We start from the raw sequence: 23,261 nt of genomic DNA on the forward strand, positions 1-23,261 counted from the left end.
GCTAGTAGCTTATGACAGACAACAGGTAGTCTGCTTGACCGAATTGTCTTTAGGGGGGAAAAAAAAGTATAAAAAGTTTGGACAATTAGTTGCCTGGCTTGGGAAAAACAATTTCATTGAAGGGAATGTTCTTTGATTCTAATTCCATTTTATTCTAATACATACATGTCAAACATACCATTGATATATAAATAGTGGAGCCTACGGCTCTCACTTAGGACAAACCCAACATTTGCTTAGGGCAGTCTGCTTAGGAAAAAGTCTCCTCATAGAGGTTTCCATTCCATGTGTTAAATGTGGAACTAAAGGATAGGGCCTCTTTGCGTGCACAAGCCATTTTGAAATATTGCAGTTGGGTGCACGTGATCTTCCCTGGAGGGCTTCCATCATCCTGGAGAGGAGCGTCCCCTTGTTTGGTTATGGGGGAGGGGAACGCTTTTGCTGTTTTGCAATGATTTGCTTGGGCAGGCATCAAAGCAGCACTAATTGGAAACCACTGCAAGTAAAAACAGCCTTTCATCCCCGACTGCAGATCCTGAACTTTTTTCCTTTATTAATAAGGTACTTTTTAAAAAAATGTAAAGTAATATGAGCTCATTATTTTAAAAAAATTAAAAATGCAGGAAAGTATGTAAACTAAAATAACTAAAATTGGAATAATGCAAGATAATGCCTAATTCTGGTGGAGAGAGCCTTTCACAGTTTGACCCCAAACTAAAACTTTGTACCGTTCCAAAGACCAGCTAGCCCATACTTTTTCTCATACCGTTCCTTTTGCCTAGAACATCTTCCTTTCCTCCGTACATCTGTTGAGAGTTTATTTGAACTTACCCTTCAGGTCCAGCTCAAAAGTTACTTTTTCCAAGGAGCCTTTCTTAACTCTCCCAGGAGAGCTGCTAACTTAAACCATCTGTGATGCTGCCACTCTTAGCTCAGTTTTGGCATTTACCCCAATGTATGAAAATTATTTATTTGTATGTCTGTCTCCCTAACTAGGCTAGGAGCTCCTCCATTCACTGGCGCCTAACCCTTACACAATGCCGAGCACAGGGATGGCGTTGACAAATGTTGAAAGAAGTGGAGTCCTATTTAGGGCAGAATGACTTGTACCAGACCTGAAACTCGTTGATTCACTCAGGACACACTTTGTTGTTTTGTTCAGAGGGTGGGAGACACCGCTGAGCAGTCTGAGAGGGAGTGGGAGTAAGCATTGATTTTGGACCAGGGAGCTGAGATCAGCTTTTGTTCTTTTCTTTCTAGGTCATTTACTAGTGTCACCTAATCCATTGCCCCTTTAGACCAAGTCAGAGCGGAAGGAGAGGAGGGGGAGTGCAGGAAGTGGAGGGCTGGAATACATAGATGTAATTTCACAAGGGTGGAGGGAATGTGACTTTTTTACATGTTAGACTACAAGCTTGGTATACAGATGCAGGATGGACTATTCAACTACAGATCTGGGGTTTGGAAAAGGAAAAGATATTGCTCATGCATTCTACAAAACAATAGAATGGATATGAAAATGACAAGGTAAACAGTAGCATAAGGGAAGTGGTGAGGGAGGCATTCAAGAGGCAAAGGAGAGAGAGGCTGACAACTGAGATTTGCAGAAAATATGAGAGCTGGAAGGAGCTGTGATGGTCTGACTTCTATTCTGATTATACTACTTGTGCATCTTGCTCTACCCTCACTGTTTTAAATCTGATGACAGATATTTTCAATACTTCTTCCTTAAAGGAACTCTGAGTCCCACACGTAGACCACCAGTTGAGTATCAAATCGCCTTGAAATTGAACTAAGCTATTTCTAAGATTAGTTGTGTGTTGCAAACTACCCAGTTGGGGGCAGACAAAACAAACAGATGACTTCTGAATGCTACCAGAGGAATCCTGCATTTCTTTGTGTGTTGTTATTTTAATAAGGCAATGGGCTTTTCAACTCATAATCAGATTCAGACAGCTTGCTCACAATCTCCGCAGACTGAATGCTACAATAGGGTTCCTTTGCAATTATCATATTTTTAATCACAGAGGCTGGAGCTTGGGCATGGGCGTGGGGGTTGCTGGAGGCACATATATTTTTCTGGACAGTGTGAAATGCTGTGCAGAACATACTGAGAAATTTATAGAGGTACTAACACTCTGCCAAAACAAACCCTCCTAATAACATCAGACTGCAGGGGGCAGTGCATTTAGAAGAGTTCATCTTAATTCCCACTTCTCCTCTCTCCCTAAGAGAGTTTACAATGCCTATTTGAGGGTGTTAAAGAAAATCAAACACTCTCCTGTTGTTTTGTTTTCTTCTTCTGCCAGAGAATTCAGAAAGAAAGGCTCTATCTCAGAATTTAATACTTTAGTTTGCAAAACAAAGATGAGAAGCATAATGGGGCAGGCTCATGCTTCCAACACCCCACATCTACAGGCTTTGTGAGGTTTTTTTTTTTTTTTTTTTTTACTATCCTGCTATCTTTTTTCTTCTCTGGGGGTTAGCCACAGTTCAGAAAATGAATCTAGACAAAGTGCCAAATCCAAGTGCCCAGACCAAATCCCATTTATCAATGTCTACTTTCCCTGGAGTAATCAACACCCATAGAACCACCCCTGGTAAGGTGAAAGGGAATAGGTCCCACAGAGCCCAAGGTAGAAGCCATGGCAGCAAGCCTTGATAAACCTTCTACTTAATAAATGTGTCTGGGTCAACAGGGTAATTTCAAAATGGGACCGGGTTGGCGTTTTTAATTTGATAAAGCTCCACATGTGATTTTGCTACAAACTCACATACCATTTTCTCCATGAAGTCTCCATTATATAATAACTCCCCTGGGCAGAGGTTCTGTCTTGCCCTGCAGGCTGTCTCTGTACTCTGGACATTCTTTTGTGTTAGCACTTACAAAACTGTCTTGGAATTATTTGTATGTATTATATTATTATATATATGTCCTCATTACACTGAGTTGGAGAGCAGAGATTGTGTCTTTGTATTTTCAGTGCCTAGTATACATTCTGGCACATAACAGATGTTTAATAAATTTCTGCTGAATTTAATAAAGATATATATCTGTGACTGTGTGTGTGTCTATATATATACACACACAGGCACACATATAGTAAGTCCTCACTTAACATCATTGATTGGAAACTGCAACTTTAAGCAAAACGACATATAGTAGGTCCTTGCATACTGTCATTTTGTTCAACATCATTTCATTGTAACACTGATGAGAAAAAAATTGGTTTTGTTATACATAGTCTCTCTTAAAGTGGCAGTTTCCAATAACCTATTAACGACATTAAGTAATGACTCACTGTATCTATATGTAAAATTCACTTTAGCCAAATATGGAAGGGGTTTCCACTGGTTAAAGATCAATGCTTCAGATGGATTCAGGTGGTTCAGGCCAGGAGTGAAAGCAATGGAGAACAATTGACAAAGGACAGGCAGGGGCTAAAGAGGACCTTGATAAATGGCTATAATTTTGTCTTCCCAGAAAGACAAAAATTTCCCAAAGAACCCCTACACTATAGGAAAATGGGTCGCAAATGTTTGTATGTTAGGAGCCCTGAAGTGACTTTAAAATATGTCCACAAATTCCTTGATACTCCTCCCTTTAAGAGGTGGAGCTTAATTTCCCTATCCTTGAGTATGGATTACCATTAGTGACTCACTTCCAACAAATCAAATATGCCAGAATTGATGGTGTGTCACTTCCAAGACTAGGTCATAAAAGAGATTACAGCTTTCTCCTTGCTCTTGTCCATGGATCACTTATTCTGAGGTAGCTAGCTGCCATGTCATGAGGAGATTGATTCATGAGGTCCATGTGGTTATGAACTGAGGTCTCCTTCCAACAACAAGCACTAGCTTGCTGCACCTGTAAGTGAGCCAGTTTGGGAGTAGATCCTCCAGCTCCCATCAATATTGCCCATGACTGCATTCTCAGGCAACATCTTGAGCAAAAAATTTTAAGAAACTCTGAGAACCACCCAGCTAAGCCATTCCCAAGTTCCCAACAGTCAGAAACTGTGAGATAACAAATGTTTGTTGTTTTAAATAACTACGCTTTGGGATAATCTCTTATGTAGTAAGAGATAATTAATACAACTCCTTTGCTCCTTTGAGCTCTTAAAAATTATTGAGGACCCCAAAGAGTTTCTGTTTATATGACAGACACTTATTGATGCTTACTGTTTTAGAAATTTAAAATTAGAAAAAAATTTAAATTTTTATTAATTTGAAACTGATAATTATAGACCCATTACATGTTAATACAAATAACTTTTTTGTGAAAAAATTAGTGAGAAAAGTGACACTACTTTTCATTTTTGCAAGATATCTTGAGTCTCTGGCTTGATAGGAGACAGGTCGATTCTCCTACTGACTTCTGTGTTTAATCTGTTGGAATACATTGTTTTGGTTGAAGTATATGAACAATATCCAGATTCACACGGATATGTAGTTAGCAAAAGGAATATCTCACAGATCCCCTGAAAGGGTCCCTGGGACTCCCAGAAGTCCTGAAATCACACTTGAAAACAGCTGCTATAGGGAAACTAGAAATCCATTAGGTTGGAAGTTAACAAAAGAAAAGGTGACTTTCTGAAATGCATCAGTGGAGGCCTCTCAAGCTGCATTACTGCCTTCTCTCATCCTAAACTGTATCATATAGATTAAGAATTATCATTTCAAACCCCTCTGTAGTAAATTGATAGGAATGAAACAGTTTAGCCCAAATCTGAGATATTACTTAATTTCCTCTCTTAATTTTCCATCTATACGCCAATCTCACCCAACCCCTTCAAATTCAATAGGAAGAACTCATGCCTAGTTATTCTTGAGCCAGCAGCAGGGTTGGCTACATGCGCAGTCTTTTTGGGTAAGGCAATTCTCCTAGAGTTGTGTCCGGTGTCCAATCCGGATTTCTACCCCTCATTGCAAACAAAAAATTAGAAAAGAAATGGAGTGAAACTGGATGGGGGGAGGAGGGATGAAGAGAAAAAGAAACAAACCTGTATTTTTCCCCTTGACTGTTGTTTTAAGAAATAGGAACCAGATTTCTCATTTTATCATTTTTAAAAGAGTGTGTAAAGTGTGCAGTGTGGATGTATGTGTGTATATGTGAATATGTGTATGTATACACATGAGTGTGTCTTGCCAGCTTCTCTCTGGTGAATTTAACTCTGACTCACTGTTAATAATGGAAAAAGCCACACAGCAAGCCATGGAACTGTGAGACCAGATTGTAAACAGAAAACATTTTGCTTAATCAATAAAGGACCTCGAATAGGAAAGTCCATTTCAATCTGTGTTGCTGAACTAGATATTTACATGTGGCAAATTTATATTTGAATATGTCTTGGATATTATACAATATTTTTATTTAATATCTTTAATATTTTTATTTAATAAAACACGTTTTTTTAAACATTGACAGATGATAGAATTTAATTAATCAAGCACCCTACTCCGAAGAACTAAATAACTTGCATTTAAGAAGCTTCACTCCAATGGTTTTGACTTTAAAACACAATTGCTAATTGTATGCTGAAATAGACGGGTGGGGGTGTGCGGGAACCTCTCACCTTCTTCGGCTGGATAAGGTTTCTTCATGTTCTACGAGAGCAACTTTTAATACTTTCTTGTCAATAAACAGATCTTCAGGATAATAAGCAGATCTATATTGGCGTTGTTGAGAATGGGCACATAACTTGCCAATCTGAAACAAGAAGTGCAATATAATTAAATAACACTTTCACAGATATGACAGTAGAAACAAATTCTGAAATGCACTTCAATTTCTTTCCCCAATTTCTTTTTAAAGGGTAGAACAAAGCTGTTACTAGAGCAAGAAAAAAAAAAGGTGATACCTTTTAAGGCAAAGAACCATTGGTAGGAAAGAAGGTTGAAGACTGGGGAAAGAGGGCCCCATTCTGAGCACAGCCTATTCAGAGATTTCCTAAGATGAAAAATGGCTTTTTTCTACAGTGAAGTGTACATTTGAGAGGACCCTCTACACAGGCCTCATGCTACTGATGCCTTTCAATGGCACTTGGTGTTTACACGTATGAAAAAAATTACAAAAGGGAATTGCGAAGTTTAGGAAGAACTGGTGTCGGAGATAGGAGGTGTGAGAGGTGTGTGGAGTAGGCAGTTAATAGAAGAGCAGCCTCCCATACACAGAATGCTCCAGATTCTTATGAGTATTTTGTTATAAGACCAGAGCTAAGGAATTCTGCAGAATGTCAGTTTAGTTGTTCATCTGGCTTTCCTAAAAATGCCCGAGGGAAGAAGGCAAGTCAACCAATCAATAGCCAGTGTTGTCAGCGGTGAATCACGTAGCACTGAATAAGCCCAGGACTGAAAGATTGAATGTATTAAAGAATACAGGTGCTCGATAGAGCCTGTCTGCCTTCCTCCCTTCCTCCCTCCTTTCCTTCCTTCCTCCCTCACTTCCTCCTTTCTCTCCTCCCTCCTTCCTCCCTTCCTCCCAATTCTTCTCATTCATTCATTCAAAAATATTTATTGGATATTTCCCTCTAAAGCTTACCTCTTTTATACTCATATAGCAATGATTTTTTGGAAATGGCATCATCTTTCTTGCTTAGATATATTCTATCTGATTTCTTTGGTTAAATTATTTGCAGATTTGCAATTTATTTCATTTTCAAAGAAAAGCCTAAATGAACTTCCATGTAAAGAAGAATGAATATTAACTTTATATGTCACCCTTATGCCAGATACTATGGTAAATATTATCACCCCCATGTTTATAGATGAGGAAATTGAAGTTCAGGGAGGTTAAGTGACTTGCCTAAGGCAAATAGGCAGTGGATCCACTTGTCTGACTTTGAACCCATTTGTCTGACTTCAAATCTTATGCAACATTGCCTCCCTAGAAGATGCTTGATTTCCCCTTGCTTACATTCTACATTTTAGGAAAAAAAAAAAAAGAATTCCCAGTCTTCAAAAACATAGCCAGCCAACATAGCCAAGGTGAATATATAGATTGTAAACTTTGGGGAAAATATTAGAAATATCTTACGAGGACAAGGGTTGTATCTTTGTCACTTCTGTACCTCCATGGAATTCAAACCAGATTTTGTACAGTTAAGTGAATTAATTGAAGTGAATGAAAGAATCTCATATTATCAGGCCCAGCACACCACTCTACTTATAAACTGTGGGCTCTGTGTGGTAATCTCAGCTTTTGGATTTCTCAAGATGGCCATGAAAGCATTCATTAACTTATCTATCTCTATATAAAGGCATAAATGGCATGTAGTTTGCATAGCTTTGGAAAGATTTCCATATAAATAAATCCTTGAATTAGAAAAAATCGAGAATCAGAGTAGCATCACCTCCATTTATGAAAGATAGCACCTATAGTTTGATATTCAGGCTAGCTATTCTCAATAGCTTCTCTTAATGGGAATGCAACAAAAGCTGAAGACACTAGAAAATATTTCATTTGGCTTTGGAATGTATGATACTGAATTTTTCAGATGTACTTATGTAATGCTATTTGACTTGGGCTAATATTAAGTTCAAATGAAGAATCTGCATTCTCGGAATATGCCCTCACTGGTAGCAGTCTGGGAGGGTGCTTTAGGCCAGGGGCTGTCTATCTGGACTAGGGAGTTAAGTTCCAATCACTTCCAAAGCATATAATGCAGATACAGATAACTGAGGGCAGACTGTGCATTATCAGTTTCTATCTCTAAACATACATGTTTACGTTATTAAACTGCAGATGAAATTTCATGGACAAAATCGTGATTTTTGTTCCATAAACATCTATTTATTATTCTGTGACAATACATCAACGTGAGAGTCTATTTCAGCAGGATAAAAGTACTCTTAGCACATTCAGGAGCACAGGACACATTCTTTGACCTACACCTGTTCCAAATCCAGCACCAAAATAAAATCTTTCACACATCTTTCACAGCAACTTGTCTACTTGCAACCCACAGCTGTGAAATCTCCCTCCCTATTGAAAGTCAAGCCTTTGTATCAGTGAATACTAATTGGGCCACAGCAAGACTTGAAAGTTTTTACCCACCCCAACCTACTGGAAAGGGGTGCAGCTGAGGCAAAAGTAGGAAGGTTAAGAACAAATGAGAATGTAGCCAGTCTGCAGTCTGACCTTTCTTCCCAAGCCACCCAATGTGGCATTATCAAGCAGACTTTCCAAGGCTCTGTGTGGGGTAAGGGGCAAACAATGGTGTCCTGCCAATATCCCCATTCCCCCATCTGAAATGTGCCACATCTTATCAGACAGGCTATATTTTCTTCTACAAATCTACCATGAAGCAAATTCTTCTCATAAACAAAGCATTCGTCAAATATATCCCCCCCCTTTGGGCCCTTCTCCTCACATCTTTCACCTCCACACCATGCGAGCTGTAGGTGAATATTGTGAGCTTATTTTGAGAAGCAGACCCTAAAAGAAAACATAATTTTCAAAGAAATGCGGCATTCACATTAAAGAAGTCCTTTCAACTTCACAATTGGGAAACATCAGGCTATGCTGGGAGACCTGGGTCTTATTCTTCAGCTGCGCTTGCTAAAGAAGCTAGCCTCTCAAGTGGCATTTTTAGAAATCAGTATCCTGGCCAGGAGTTTAAGGCTCTTAAATAAGAAGTGCAATCCAATTTCCTTTCACTGACTAATGTACCTAGTCAAGGATGCTGGTACCTTTAAATTTGGTTAGTTGGAGTGAATTTATTGGATAGATGAGTGTCTCTATCAAAAGAGCTGGAATATAAAACCTTTTCATTTTCCATAAACCATGGCTCCTAATGGTGCTCTTAGTTATGCACCAGACCTGTGGCAGGGGAAGAAATAGCGCTCGGAAGTATTACAAATTCTGAAATATAAGAAGAAGGCAGGGCCTCTGACCATACCCAGGCCAGCAAATCATTCTAGTAACCTTAGCACCATTTTTTTTTCTACCAGGATCCAGAAGCATTGGCCTTGGATATACATGAAGAAAATACACTGGCCAGCAAGTATAGATAGTGCAGAGACAGCAGGATGGGCATCAGGAGACCTGGCCTACAACCCCACTTCTACCTCTCCTCGACAGCAGGATGTCATCACCTAATCCCACAGCTTCACTCTACCTGTAAGTCTAGCCTTAGACACAGGAAGGAGACAAGATATTTGAAGTGCCATATTTTATTCTAGGCTCCCTTGGGGAAAAAAAAGGTGAAAATTACTTTCTAAGTGGAGTATGTAGGGCAGGAAAAATTTATTTTCTTGGCCCATGGCTGAATCACCTGGAATAAAAGATTAACAAGAGAAGAGCATTCGAATACATTTTATATAAGTTTTATGTCACACAGGATCCTTTACAAAGGAAGATTCAAAGAAATAGGGAAACTTGTGCATTTTTCTGCTAAGTTTGATGAAGAAGTGAATAGTGGTGGGGAAGTATGATTGGACAAAAAAGGTATAATCTAATGGTAATAAACTGGGAGAAACTTAGCCAGGCCTGTTTGTTCAGGCTCTTCTCTGTGTCTCTGTGTCTTCAGAGATAAGAATGGTCCTTTCCTCTGGGTATAGGGTGGGTGCCTCTCACATGAGGGTAGGGTATTATGACCTACTTCAGAAGAAGGTCAGTTAGGTTTTGCAGCCTGCTTTAGCAGAGAAAGGGTGAAGGGAAGGTGAGAGTGACCTTCCTGCTTCTACTGTTTTCTCAACTGCCAGGGTGCCATATTTGGGGGTATTGTGTCCTGAACCCTATCATTGCCTAAGATTTTGAAATCATGCAAAGCATTTGGTCTGATACAATTCATACCTGTACTCCATTACTGACACATCAAGAAATGCAGATACTCCATTGGTTAAAATCGAACCATATTCATTCTCAGGCCCCCATTTGCTGTTGGTTCTGGGAACTCTCAAGTGACAAAAAACTCAGACTTGATCTTTCACTCCGGACTGCCAAGCAGACAAAGGTAGTCTATATTGTAAGCTTCTTAACAATATCAATACCTCACATTTGTAACACAATACCTTACTCTGGCCCAGTCCTTCATAAATAACTCTACATCCATTCCCCATTCTCTCCACTGAGCCCTGCAACAACCCTCTGAGGGTACACCGCAAGTATTATTAACCCCATTTTAGAGATGAGGAACCTGAGGCTCACAAAAGTCAAGGACCATAAACAAGGTCACAATGTTGCTAAGTGGCAGAGTTGAGACTTGAATGCTGGTCTGTCTGACTCTAAAACCTATGTTTTTATTTTCAATTCCGCCCCCGCCTCATGCCAGGGATTTCTGTCACTAGAATAGACTCTGGAGCTTCCTAGCACTGGGTGTGGCTCAGGTCTGTAGTCCTATGGACACTTCACCCATAATTGGAAAACAGTGATGATGATGATGATGATGATGATGATGATGATGATGATGATGATGATGATGAAAAATTCAAAAACATATTCCAAGAAAGGGCTAAAGTTGTTCAAGATAAACAGATAACTGACCTTCAATTTTAACCTAGGTTCTGGGCAGTATTTCAAATAGCTGTGAGCCAATAGTGGAATGATTTAACTCTTTGGCCTGCCAGACAAGAGTGAATTAGTAACCATACTGAAGCACTGGATGTCAAGTTCTACAGGAGAGGCAGCTCCCAAGTAGGCCCAGCCTGCTGCTTGCTGCCTGCAGGATGTCCCCAGATCCTGGTTCCTGAATTTGGATTCTTGGGTTGGCTACAGAATCTTCTGTAATTCCTACATTTTTCTAATTCAGATGTCTAACTCCACTACATCCTTTATAGTTTCCCCCAAAATGAAGATTCTAGGTGAATTTTATGGCTATAAAAATGCAACAAATTCAAGCCTTTAGCTGTACTAGCCTACAAAGAATGTGTGTGTGTGTGTTGGGGGGAGGTGCTACCATATTAAAGTGTATCTCTGGCTCTCTCCCACTCTTAACTAACTCCAATGGATCTATTTTGCTCTTGATAAATGAAATGCTTTACATTTCTTTCTGTATAAATATGTAACTGTACAGCTATTACATATCCAAAATATGTATGACTATTACATATCCAAAATAATTAAAAAATTAAAATTTAAAAATAAATATGTAAATATGTACTTAAAAATAAATGTGTGTGAATATTTTAACTTAAATGGCCCAAAATAGAAGAAGGAGGAGGAAGAGGACGGAGAGGGAAAAAAGGGAAAAAGGAGAGGGAGAGCAGACATAGAAAGAGAAAAGTTCCCATTAGTGAGTCTGTAGCTCAGGAAAAGCCACAGACACATCATACTGCCCTCAAAAAATTGATGGTTTTTGAGGAGGAAGATGGATGCCCCACTGAATTATACTCAGATCAGCACAACTCCCCTCTCAAGAGTCACACCCGAAGCCACCAAGACTCGAGGACCTCTTGAGGGCTTTTCAGTTTTATTTAATTATAGAATAACTTTTCTGCTATAACCCAGCTGATTATTCTGGTCCCAGAGAGTGCTTTTCTGAGAAATGTTGCCAAATACTTGGTTTAAATTTAGTCTTTGATCATCGATGGAGTCATCACAACCTCAAAGAATTAAAAATAAAACTTCCTCTGGGGTTATGCAATTTAAATATCAACTCTGATTCCACCATCCACTTTGAATGAATATTACCTGTGGCATTTGTTTTGGGGTACCTTGGGGCTGAGGGTGGAGTAGGGTGGGAATTCCATAGGTTTCCAGTTAAACTAAAATGATGAACTTCAGTTCATTCTCTTGAATCATCTATTATACTGCCATACAATTTAGTTTAATTAAATCTTAAAAGTTTAAAAACAAAATATACATTGAAATTATGTGATATACAACATAAACTTTTTAATAGTAGCAACCATGCCCATTTAACAATTCTACAGGTATAATAAAAATGCTAATATATGTTAATGTTTAGTCTGTGGTTAATGTTTTGTCTTGTTAATTTCCCCAGGGCTTTTATTACTGATTTAAATCTGCCACACTACTCAACTGATTGCATTGCTTCCACAAACTGCATGGAAGTAGCTCAAATGAATACTGATTAACAGAAATGAACAAACATTTGGCTAAGCAAACCATTCTTATTATATGCTTGTAATCATTACATACATTTTCTTACAATGAAATGGGCATGGCAGGCATTTTCCACTCATTTTTCCTACAGAAAATATGCATATGGGCATTAAATTAATTTATACCTTGTACTTCAGGAAGCACATCATTATTAATTAACTATTGATTGATCTGGATATAGAGCACAGAGGATAATGAACAGACCTGGTGACAATGTGCTTTTTTTTCCACCTCTCAGACATTTTGCCGTGACTCATTATTAATTGCTTGACCATTAAGATAAAAGCTCACTAATAATCTGTAATGTATTATGAATCAAGCTATTTTAAGAAATCAAGTGCCATTATTTGAACATTTCATACAAGTCAGCTCTTGAAGTAAATTGGAATCCAAAAAGCAATTAATGTCCTGCAGATCAGTGTGCTGCTATGTTGAACTAAGCACGATATTATAGTGAAAAGAGCACACAATTCAGAGTCAGTAAACCTGGGGTTCAGTCCCAGCTCATCCTCTTAAAATTTCAATAACTCTAAACAAGTCATTTAATTTCCTTGAAACTCAGCTTCCTCGTCTGCAAAATGGAGATAATAACAATCCCTGCTGTATCTGGCTGTAGTGTGAGGATCAAATAAAACAATGGTTAAAAGCATAATGTCTCACCCATTCAGATAGAAATCCAACTCATTCATTCTGCAAGTGGAGACTACCTCCCTTCTGCAGCCTGCTTTGCAGGTCAGAATCCTGGCTCAGCTGGTCAGGAACATAGGTAGCTAGATATTATAATAATTAGGGGCATTCTTTAACTAGAGATTTGTGGAAGACAGTAAAAGGGTTTGGTGAGACTGAATCCCCACTTTGAAAGGTGAGTTTGCCCATGTCCAGCAGTCACACAGTCTGGTTCGGTCTGCTCTGGGATACCCAGAATATCCTCTTCTGTTCTTCAGAGCCTGAATTACTAATAGGTGGTATGTGATTTTTGTTGGTTACCCTGTGTCTTTAACCTGCATGTTTGTGCCTGTGGGGCTGAATGTTGTGGGAACGGGAGACAGGTTTTAAAGGCTTCTTCTGTAAAAGAGACTTACATTTTACTAATTTATATCTGCCATAAATGGAATCTGAGCTGAAATTAGAATCCTGCAAGTGTGCCTAACACTTCTTATGCAATACCAATCTCTTCCCAGCACCAGGAGCACATAACATAATTGTTTAATCACACATGACCAATAATGTGGTGGTTAAAAGAGAACTTCATATAGTCAATAAACTTAATGCTGAATTCAAATACCACTCCTCTAAATCTACTCATCTCCTTGTGACCCTCATCCCAGTGAAATGGGATCACCACCTATTCAGTTGCTCAAGCCAGAAGAAACCAAAGCATTTCTGGTGATTTCTCCCTTTTTCTCACTTCCCCACATTCAGACACTAAGTCTTGTTTTTTGCCTTTTAAACTTGTGCACTTTTCTTTATCCTCAGGCCTAGGATTCCATTAACTGTCTCTTAGAGAAGTGCTTCTCAAACTTTAATATGCATACAAATCATCCAAGAATCTTATTCATATAGATTCATACTCAGTAGATCTGGGGTGAAGTCTGAGATGAGTAGCAAGGCAGTGGTTCTCAAAGTGTGGCCCTAAGACAAGCAGCATCAGTACCACCTGGGCATTTGTTAGAAATGCAAATTTTGGGGCCTGAACTTAGCCCTACTAACCAGAAACCGCGGGAGTGGAGCTCAGCCAAGTGTGCTTTAACAAGCCCTCCAGGGGATTCCGATGTACACTCAAGCTGCAGAACCGCTGCCACATAGACCATCCTGACAGCCTCTTAATTGGTCTCTGAAGCTCCTGTTTTGACCTCCTCCAATCCATTCTTTCCAGTTCTCTGAGACCCTCTCAGGAGGTTCTAAGGGCAAACTTATTTTCATAATAATACTAAGACTTCATTTGCTCTTTTCACTCTTATTCTCTAACAAGTATACAGAAGAATTTACAACAGGCAACATGATATAAAATGACATCACTTTTCTGAAATATGTGTATTCTAGCATGTTCTAGGATAGCAGGTGTAGGGTACAAATACATGCATTCTCAGAGGTTAACTTAATTTATACTCAGAACTTAGTGCTCTTACTGGCTTTTGAGGTTATATCTGCCATAATTTTTGTAACCTAATTATCATTGTTATTTTGAAATCTACAAGTTTTGTGCCCATGTGAAAATATACAAAGTGAATACACTTTGTAGTCTTATTTTGCAATAATACTTTATTTTAAAACAATATAATTTTTAAAATTTATCTATAACTTATTGTAGATTTCATATTTTATTACATAATAAGATAACATTTATTTGTGACATATTTTTCTGATATTTCAGAATGGAAGGTTAGCTTCAAAAAGGGAGATTAGAAGACTCATTTGCTTAGCCCACAGCTGTAATATCTATGTCTAACGATGTTAAAAAGGTGTGAAACTGATTTATCAGAGAGTTCTCTGACTCATGGAAGAGAGGCATCTACTCTATTAGATTACAATTGTAATTAAGAAACAAAACTATGACAAACACTATCTTTCCCTTGACCTTACAGATACAAATAATTTATCTTATTGTGTCTGATATGATAGAACATTTTCAACAGTATTATGGTGTGAGCTAAGTTGTACAGTCATCTTGAAATCAATCATTCAGAGTTTACAGAAAATGGAATCAAACATTTAAAGTAAATGTTATATGCTCTTTAAAAGTCAAAATAGTTTGGTAAAGCTTTTCCAAACAAAAGTGAAGAATCCACTGAAATATATTATAGGGTAAGTTATTGCAATACATGGAGAAGTACACATAATAGTGGAGAAACTAATAAACCACTATAGAGTTGACATTGCTAAATGCCTGCTGGAAGAAAAGTCAGTAGAAGAAATCACGCCCCTTTCCAATGAGAGAGAAACTAACTCATCAAAGTAAAGATTTACCTGCAAACACAAAGACTTCTGGAGTTAATATCTCTTATGCAGATTATGTTTTTGCCTTACAGATGAACAAATCTACAGACATGGGGTGGAAACGTTTTGCTCTTATATTCATCTAGTATTAGCACTAACTAATCATCGAAGATCTATTATATAAAAGTGTGTGTGTGGGGGGAATGAATGCTGCTGAAATATTCTAAGTGTTAATAACTGCTAAAACTCATGGTTTCTTCTCAAACAAATGTGATGACATTTGCACTGATGATGCAAAAGCTATGGTGGGTAAAACTGCTGGCACCTTATCATGAATCAAGTTAGTGACACCAAACTGCAATAGCAGTCATTGTAGTTTTCATTGTTAACTACTTACATTTAAAAAAAGCCAGTTTCACTTAAGAATGTACTTGAAGTGGCAGTAAAAATTAATTTCATTAAATCTTGACCCTTGACTACATGTCTTTTTAATATTAGGTGTGATGAAATAGGAAGTATGCATAAAGTACTGCTGGTACACACTAAACTATGATGATCATCTAGAGGAAAAGCACATGTGAGACTGAGTTATGAGATGAACTAAACACTTTTTTCATGTAACACTATTTTTACTTGAAAGAAAGACTGACAAACTGTTATTCAAACTCAAGTATTTGGCAGGCATTTTCTTGGAAATGAACAAAGAGAGCCTGTTACTTCAAGGAAAACAACTGACAGTGTTCATAGCCAATGATAAATTTGCACTTTCAAGCACAAATTAGAATTTGGGAAAACTTGTTTTTTTCCATTATGAAGCTTGACAGCCTCTCAATACTTAAAGGCTTTTCTGATAAGAACACTGGTGACACTAATGAATATGATATTTTGATGTTGTATAATGAAGTGTGTTAATATTTGGCAGATCTGCATAACTCACTAAGCCAGTGTCTTTCAAATAAATGACCAGTGCATCATGATACAAAATCACAAAATGGCTAATGATTCACTCAAAGTGCAAGATAGATTTTAATGTAACAGAAAATAGAAAAGTTGACTGATATGTTTGTAGCTTCCATATTGTAACTAACCTTTAAGAAACTATCACTTGCCAATTTTTTGTGTAGTATCAGAGAAACATATCCTTAATTATCTTAAAAGGGTATTAGAACACCAGTCCTTTTCCAACTGTATGTCTGTGTGAGGCCGAATTTTCCACAATTAAACCAGATTGAGTGCAGAAGCAGATATGAGAATCCAGCTGTCTACTATTAAGTCAGAAATTAAAGAAATTGGCAAAAATTTAAAAGAATGTTACTCTTTCCACTAAAGTATTTTTCTTTTTGGAAACATCTGTTTTAGAAAAAATATATGTTTTTGATGACTTTATTATTATTAATTTTAAAAAATTGGTAAGTAAATATTTTTAATTTCTCAGTTTTAATTTCTTATTTATTTATTTATTTATTCATTTATTTCAGCTTATTATGGGGGTACAAAAGTTCAGGCTATATATATTGCCCATGCCCCTCCCATCCCCCCGAGTCTGAGCTTCAAGCTTGTCCATTCCCCAGACAGTGCACATTGCACTCATCATGTAGGTATACACCCATCCCCTCCCCCATCCCCCACCTCTGTCCGATACCCAGTTGGTGTTATTCCCAAATGTGCACTTAGGTGATGCTCAGGGAAACCAATTTTCTGGTGAGTACAAGTGGTGCTTATTTTTCCATTCTTGGGATACTTCACTTAATAGAATGGGTTCCTACTCTCTCCAGGAGAACAAAAGAGATTCTATATCACCGTTATTTCTTATAGCTGAGTAATACTCCATGGTATACATATACCACATTTTACTAATCCATTCATGAATTGATGGGCACTTGGGTTGTTTCCACATCTTTGCAATGGTGAATTGTGCTGCTATAAACATTTGGGTGCAGGTGTCTTTTTTATAGAATGACTTTTGTTCTTTTGGGTAGATGCCCAATAATGGGATTGCTGGATCGAATGGTAGGTCTACTTAAATCTGTTTAAGGTATCTCCATATTGCTTTTCACAGGGGTTGCAGTAGTTTCCAGTCCCACCAGCAGTGTATGAGTGTTCCTGTCTCTCCGCATCCACGCCAACATGTATTATTTTGGGACTTTTTGATAAAGGCCATTCTCACTGGAGTTAAGTGATATTTCATTGTGGTTTTGATTTGCATTTCCCTGATGTTTAGAGATGTTGAGCATTTTTTTCATATGTTTGTTAGCCATTCTTATATACAGTAAATAACAATAGATATAACTCACATAAACACATCTCTCTGGGGTCCTCTATCGTTTTTAAGAATGTAAAAGGGTCCTGATACCATAATCTCTGCTCTACACTAATACCTAGAATAATCTGAAAATAATTTATAAGTGAAGTATGGATCAATTTAATTATTTATACATAAATATCATTTATTAATAGAAATTTATTAATTGATCACCTAGTATGTGTTGGACAGTGTTTTAAGTGCTTGAGATACTGCAAAGATAATGTCACTGTTCAGCTTAAAACTCTTCAGTGGCCTCTCACAGCCCTTAGGGTAAAATATATATCTGAACTTCACTTACAAGATCCTTGATAATTTTGCCCCTGAGAAACTCCTAGCCTTGTGTCTCACCCTGTTTCTATCACATTCTATGCTCAGTTTCTTCACAGCATTATAAACCTTTATACGTGGTTTATTTTCTGTCTGGAAACCATTCTACCTGTTTTTTAAATCCCAATTTACATTTAAGTTCCTTTCAGAAGCCTTCCCAATCCTGCAAGTCTGAATTCAATTCCCTCCTATAATCTCCTACAACTCTTAGACTTTCTTCATCATGGCATTTATCACGCTGCATTGTAATTGCTTCTTTTAGCATCTGTCTTCCTCCACAAGGCTGTAAGCTTCATGAGGGCACAGGCCAAAGCAGTCTTGCTCATTACTGTATTTCCAATGCTTAGCAAAGTGCCTCCAATTATTAGGTAATTAATAAATATTTGTTGAATGAATGATAAAATAAGCAATGAAATGCTATACAACATATGAATTAAAATATTAATAATAGGAAATCAGCAAAAAGTACAGAGTAAGGACCTAGGAAAATTCTCTCCCCCATAAAAGCAATGAGAAAACTGGCAAAAATTGTCAGAACCAGCTTCTTCATAGCTCTGGAAATTAACAAAAGGCTTACAGCAATCTGAAGAGCATTTATTCGAGAAAATGGCTGAATCTCAGTAAGAACAGTGAGCTTTATGGCATTTTAACTTTCCTATTTCCATTCTCCCTCTCCATCTCTTTGGTAGTCTTGAAAACTAACAGCCTGCACTCATGGTAAAATCTGGTATCCCGTCAGCCACTGAAGGGGGCAGAATGGGGCTGGAGTTCCTTCAAAGCTTCAATTCCAGTGAACTGTCATTATTTGATCTGTCTGATGGTTACCTAAAAGACGTCATCTGCAAGGCTGTCTTTATTTGAACTGATGTGGAGCACACCAGTGCAAAAGCTTTTCCCCCAGGTACATTTGTTGAAATCTACTGGAGGCAATTATTTAACTTTTCAGCTTCCTCAGGCAAGGGCACAATAGTTGGAGCAAATAATAGGCTAACTAAAAAGTTTAAAGGAAAATCTGGGAAATGAGATGTCCATAGGGCTATAAAAACTCCTACATAGATTGAGAGGAAAGATGGCAGAGTGGTGGTGACCTCCTGGATTCGTGCTCCTGGAGAGGAAGGCATGGATCTCAGTCTGCCACAACTAGAGGATCGCTCCCCCACAAGAAAAGCGGTGTGAATCCACGGAGAATCAGCGTGGGACACAGAGAGCAAGAAAAGACTGAGGTGAACGGGAAATCAGGTCGTGAAAATCTGGAGAGTGCGGGACGGACAATAGAGAGGCGAGCGTGGGTCGGCTGTACCCGCCTCACCAGCGAGTGAGGGGGGTTCAGCCCCACAGGAAAGCGGCTTGTTTCCCCACTGACCCCCACTCCCACTCAATTAGGGATCTGCCTGAAGCTGGTGCGGAATCACCGCGGGAGACGCGGGGCTCTGTGGAGAGGTGACAATAGCGGGGGGGCATTTTGGACCTCAGAGCCCTGTGGACGGACTGCAACCGGCGGGAGAGGGTTCGCGCTGGGCTGCAGCAAAAGACACCTGGGGGACACTGAACTGTCTCCTTTACGCGGCGGCTGGGCTCCCTCAACCCCGGCTCCCCTGGCCCCTGCCGGACCCTGAACATTCGACCCCAGCACCAGCGACTGGCGCGCGGGCAGCTGCCATTGTCGGGGTCCACAGCCGAGCCGCTGCGGAGTGATTGGGAACCGGGGGGCTCCCTCCCCTAGTCCGTGAACCCCCACTAGGAGCTCCGCCTTTGCGTGAACACTGAGTGCTTCCCCAGTCGTGAGGGAGCGGAGCGTGGACGTTGCGGACATTGGGGCGGGCGGAACATCGCCCCCGGGACCTGCAGCAGCTGGGGTGCTGGGCAAACGTGGGCACCCCCATCCCCCCAGCCGCTGTCTTTTGCACAGAGAGAGGCAGAATCCACCTCGGTAGAGGAAGAGGCAAGGAAAAAGTCGCTTTCCATTTGCAATTAAATCAGCCCAGTGATGGGACTTTCAAACCGGTTTCGGGCCAAATTAATTCTCTGGGGCTGGACCCAACAGGAGCAGCCCCCCAGCTGAGGTAGCAAAATCCTGAACAACAGGTGAAGGGCTCCCCCTAGTGACGCAGGAGGCAGCTTACCTGGGCTGCTGCACAGCCCAAGATCAGCGCGCATGACGTGCCTCTATCCAGGCTAAAGCTGAAAGAAGGGACCTAGCTATTGTTCCAGATGGGAAGGGCTCAGCGAAAGAACTCTGGGAGTATAAAGAATCAAGCAGAAACCTTGCCCTCAAAGAGGATTACTAGTTCTCTACCAATTGACACAAACCAGATTCAAAATAGCAACATGTCACAGGAAGAATTTCAAACATGGATCATAAATAAGCTGAATATTGTGCAAGAAAAAATGGATAACCAACACAAAGAAACCACAAAAAAGATCCAGGACTTGGAAGAAAAATTCACTAAATAAATCAAAATATTGAAGAAAAATCAAACTGAACTCCTGGAAATGAAGAATTTATTCAGGGAGCTACAAAACACAGTGGAATGTCTCAAGAGCAAGGTAGATCAAACAGAAGAAAGAATCTCAGAGATTGAAGATAACACTTTGCAATTAAATAAGTCAGTCACAGAGATGGAGCAAAGAAATAAGAGAAAAGACCAGAGTCTACAAGAAATGTGGGATTATGTGAAGAAGCCCAACATGAGAGTTATCAGCATTCCTGAGGGTGAAGAAGACAATAAGCAAGGGTTGGATAAGCTATTTGAAGACATAATTGAGGAAAATTTCCCAGGTCTTGCCAAAACTCTAGATATACAGGTTCAAGAAGCTCAAAGAACCCCTGGGAGATTCATACCAAACAGGAAGACACCACGTCGTGTAGTTATCAGACTGACCAAAATTTCCACTAAAGAGGCCATTCTACGAGCTGTAAGGAGAAAGAAGCAAGTTACATACAAAGGAAAATCCACCCGAATTACGCCAGATTTCTCAACTGAAACCTTACAAGCAAGAAGAGACTGGGGCCCCATTCTCACTCTTCTGAAACAAAATAATGCCCAGCCTAGAATCTTATACCCAGCGAAGCTCAGCTTTATATATGAAGGTGAAATTAAGACATTCTCAGATAAACAAAAACTCAGAGAATTCACCAAGACAAGACCAGCTCTCCAAGAAATACTCAAAACAGGGCTACACACGGACCAGCAAAGAAAGACCCATGAATATAAAACTACTCAAGAGAAGATAAAAACTCAGTTAACACAATGGCTCAAGTGAGAAAACAGAATAATGAAATTCAACCCAACATAAGGAACAGAAATCAGTCTCACTTATCAATTCTCTCATTAAATGTGAATGGATTGAATTCCCCACTCAAGAGACATAGACTGGCCCAATGGTTAAAAAAATACAAGCCAAGTATCTGCTGTCTTCAGGAAACGCATCTAACCTGCAAGGATGCATTTAGACTGAAAATAAAATGGTGGAAATCGATATTTCAAACAAATGGAAGCCAAAAGAAAGCTGGCGTGGCGGTGTTAATCTCTGATAACTTAGTTTTTAAATCAATAAAAGTAATGAAAGACAAAGATGGTTACTATATACTGGTGAAGGGTACAATTCAACAAGAAGAAATAACTATACTTAATATATATGCACCCAACTTAGGTGCACCCAGATTCATAAAGCAAACCCTACTTGATTTGAACAAAATGATAGATAACAGCACTTTAATAGTCGGAGACTTTAACACACTGCTGACAGTACAGGACAGATCCTCCAAACAAAAAATAAACGAAGAAATAATGAACTTAAATAGAATACTAGAACAAATAGGCCTGACTGACATCTACAGGACATTCTACCCAAAATCCACTGAATATACTTTCTTCTCATCAGCCCATGGGACATTCTCCAAGATTGACCATATCCTAGGACATAAAGCATGTCTTAAAAAATTTAAAAAAATAAAAATTATACCATGCATCTTCTCAGATCACAGCGGAATAAAAGTAATAATGAAACCTAACAGAAATTCTCATTCCTACTCAAAGTCATGGAAGCTAAACAACCTTCTCCTAAACGATTATTTTATAATGAAGAAATCAAGTCGGAAATCAAAAGATTCTTTTAATTAAATGACAATGGAGACACAACTTATCAAAATCTGTGGGACACAGCTAAAGCAGTCCTGAGAGGAAAATTTATTTCCATAAATGCCTATATCAAAAAGACAGAAAACTTACAAATAGACAATCTAATGAATAGACTCAAAGAGCTGGAGAAGGAAGAACAGACTGACCCCAAACCCAGCAGAAGGAGAGAAATTATTAAGATAAAATCAGAACTGAATGAAAAGGACAACAAGCAAACCATAAGGGAGATTGATAAAACAAAAAGTTGGTTCTTTGAAAACATAAACAAGATTCACACACCTCTGGCTAGGCTAACCAAGAGCAGAAAAGAAAAAACTCTAATAACCTCCATCAGGAACATGAAAGGAGAAATCACGACTGATGTCACAGAGATACATGACATCATCTATGAATTTTACAAAAATCTTTATGCATACAAATTGGAAAATGAGGAAGAAATGGACAAATTTTTAGAAACACACAGCCTTCCCAGGCTCAACCAGGAAGAAATAGAATTCCTGAATAGACCAATATCTAGACCTGAAATCGAAACAGCAATAAAAAACCTTCCCAAAAAGAAAAGCTCTGGACCATATGGGTTCACACCTGAATTTTACCATACCTACAAAGAAGAACTGGTGCCCATCCTACATAAACTATTCTCCAATATCGAGAAGGATGGAATTCTCCCCAACACATTTTACCAAGCCAACATAATTTTAATACCAAAACCAGGAAAGGATGCAACAAAAAAAGAAAACTACAGACCAATATCCCTTATGAATATAGATGCAAAAATTCTCAATAAAATCCTAGCAAATAGAATCCAAGTGCTTATCAAAAAAATAATCCATCACGACCAAGTGGGCTTCATCCCAGAGATGCAGAGATGGTTTAACATACGCAAATCTATAAATGTAATTCACCACATAAATAGAAGCAAAAATAAAGATCATATGATCCTCTCAATAGATGCAGAAAAAGCATTTGACAAAATGCAACACCATTTTATAATAAGAACACTTAACAAAGTAGGCATACACGGGGCCTATCTAAAAATGATACAAGCCATATATGACAAACCCACAGCCACCATCATACTGAATGGGGAAAAATTGAAAGCATTCCCACTTCGAACTGGAACCAGATAAGGCTGCCGACTGTCCCCATTACTTTTCAACATAGTATTGGAAGTCCTTGCGAGAGCTATCAGGCAAGAGAGCAGAATCAAGGGAGTCCAAATAGGGAAAGAACAGATCAAACTCTCACTCTTTGCTGATGATATGATGTTATATCTAGAAAACCCCAAGGATTCAACCAAGAGACTCCTAGAATTGATCAATGAATTCAGTAAAGTCTCGGGACACAAAATCAATACACACAAATCAGAGGCATTCATATATGCCAATAACAGTCAAACAGAGAACCAAATTAAGGACTCAATACCCTTCAAAATAGCAACAAAGAAAATAAAATACCTAGGAATATATTTAATTAAGGAGGT

General features: G+C 38.8%; 1 protein-coding gene across 1 annotated transcript in view; it reads right to left on the reverse strand.

Moving 5' to 3' along the window:
* GPC3 (glypican 3) overlaps window positions 1-23,261 on the reverse strand; it is a 414,862-nt gene that overhangs the window by 138,579 nt on the left and 253,022 nt on the right. The window contains exon 4 of the mRNA XM_045538900.1: window positions 5,577-5,710. Within this exon, the coding sequence (XP_045394856.1) occupies window positions 5,577-5,710 (134 nt within the window). The remainder of the gene's footprint in view (window positions 1-5,576; window positions 5,711-23,261) is intronic.

The sequence above is a fragment of the Lemur catta genome, chromosome X (assembly GCF_020740605.2).
Source record: "Lemur catta isolate mLemCat1 chromosome X, mLemCat1.pri, whole genome shotgun sequence".
Taxonomy (NCBI): domain Eukaryota; kingdom Metazoa; phylum Chordata; class Mammalia; order Primates; family Lemuridae; genus Lemur; species Lemur catta.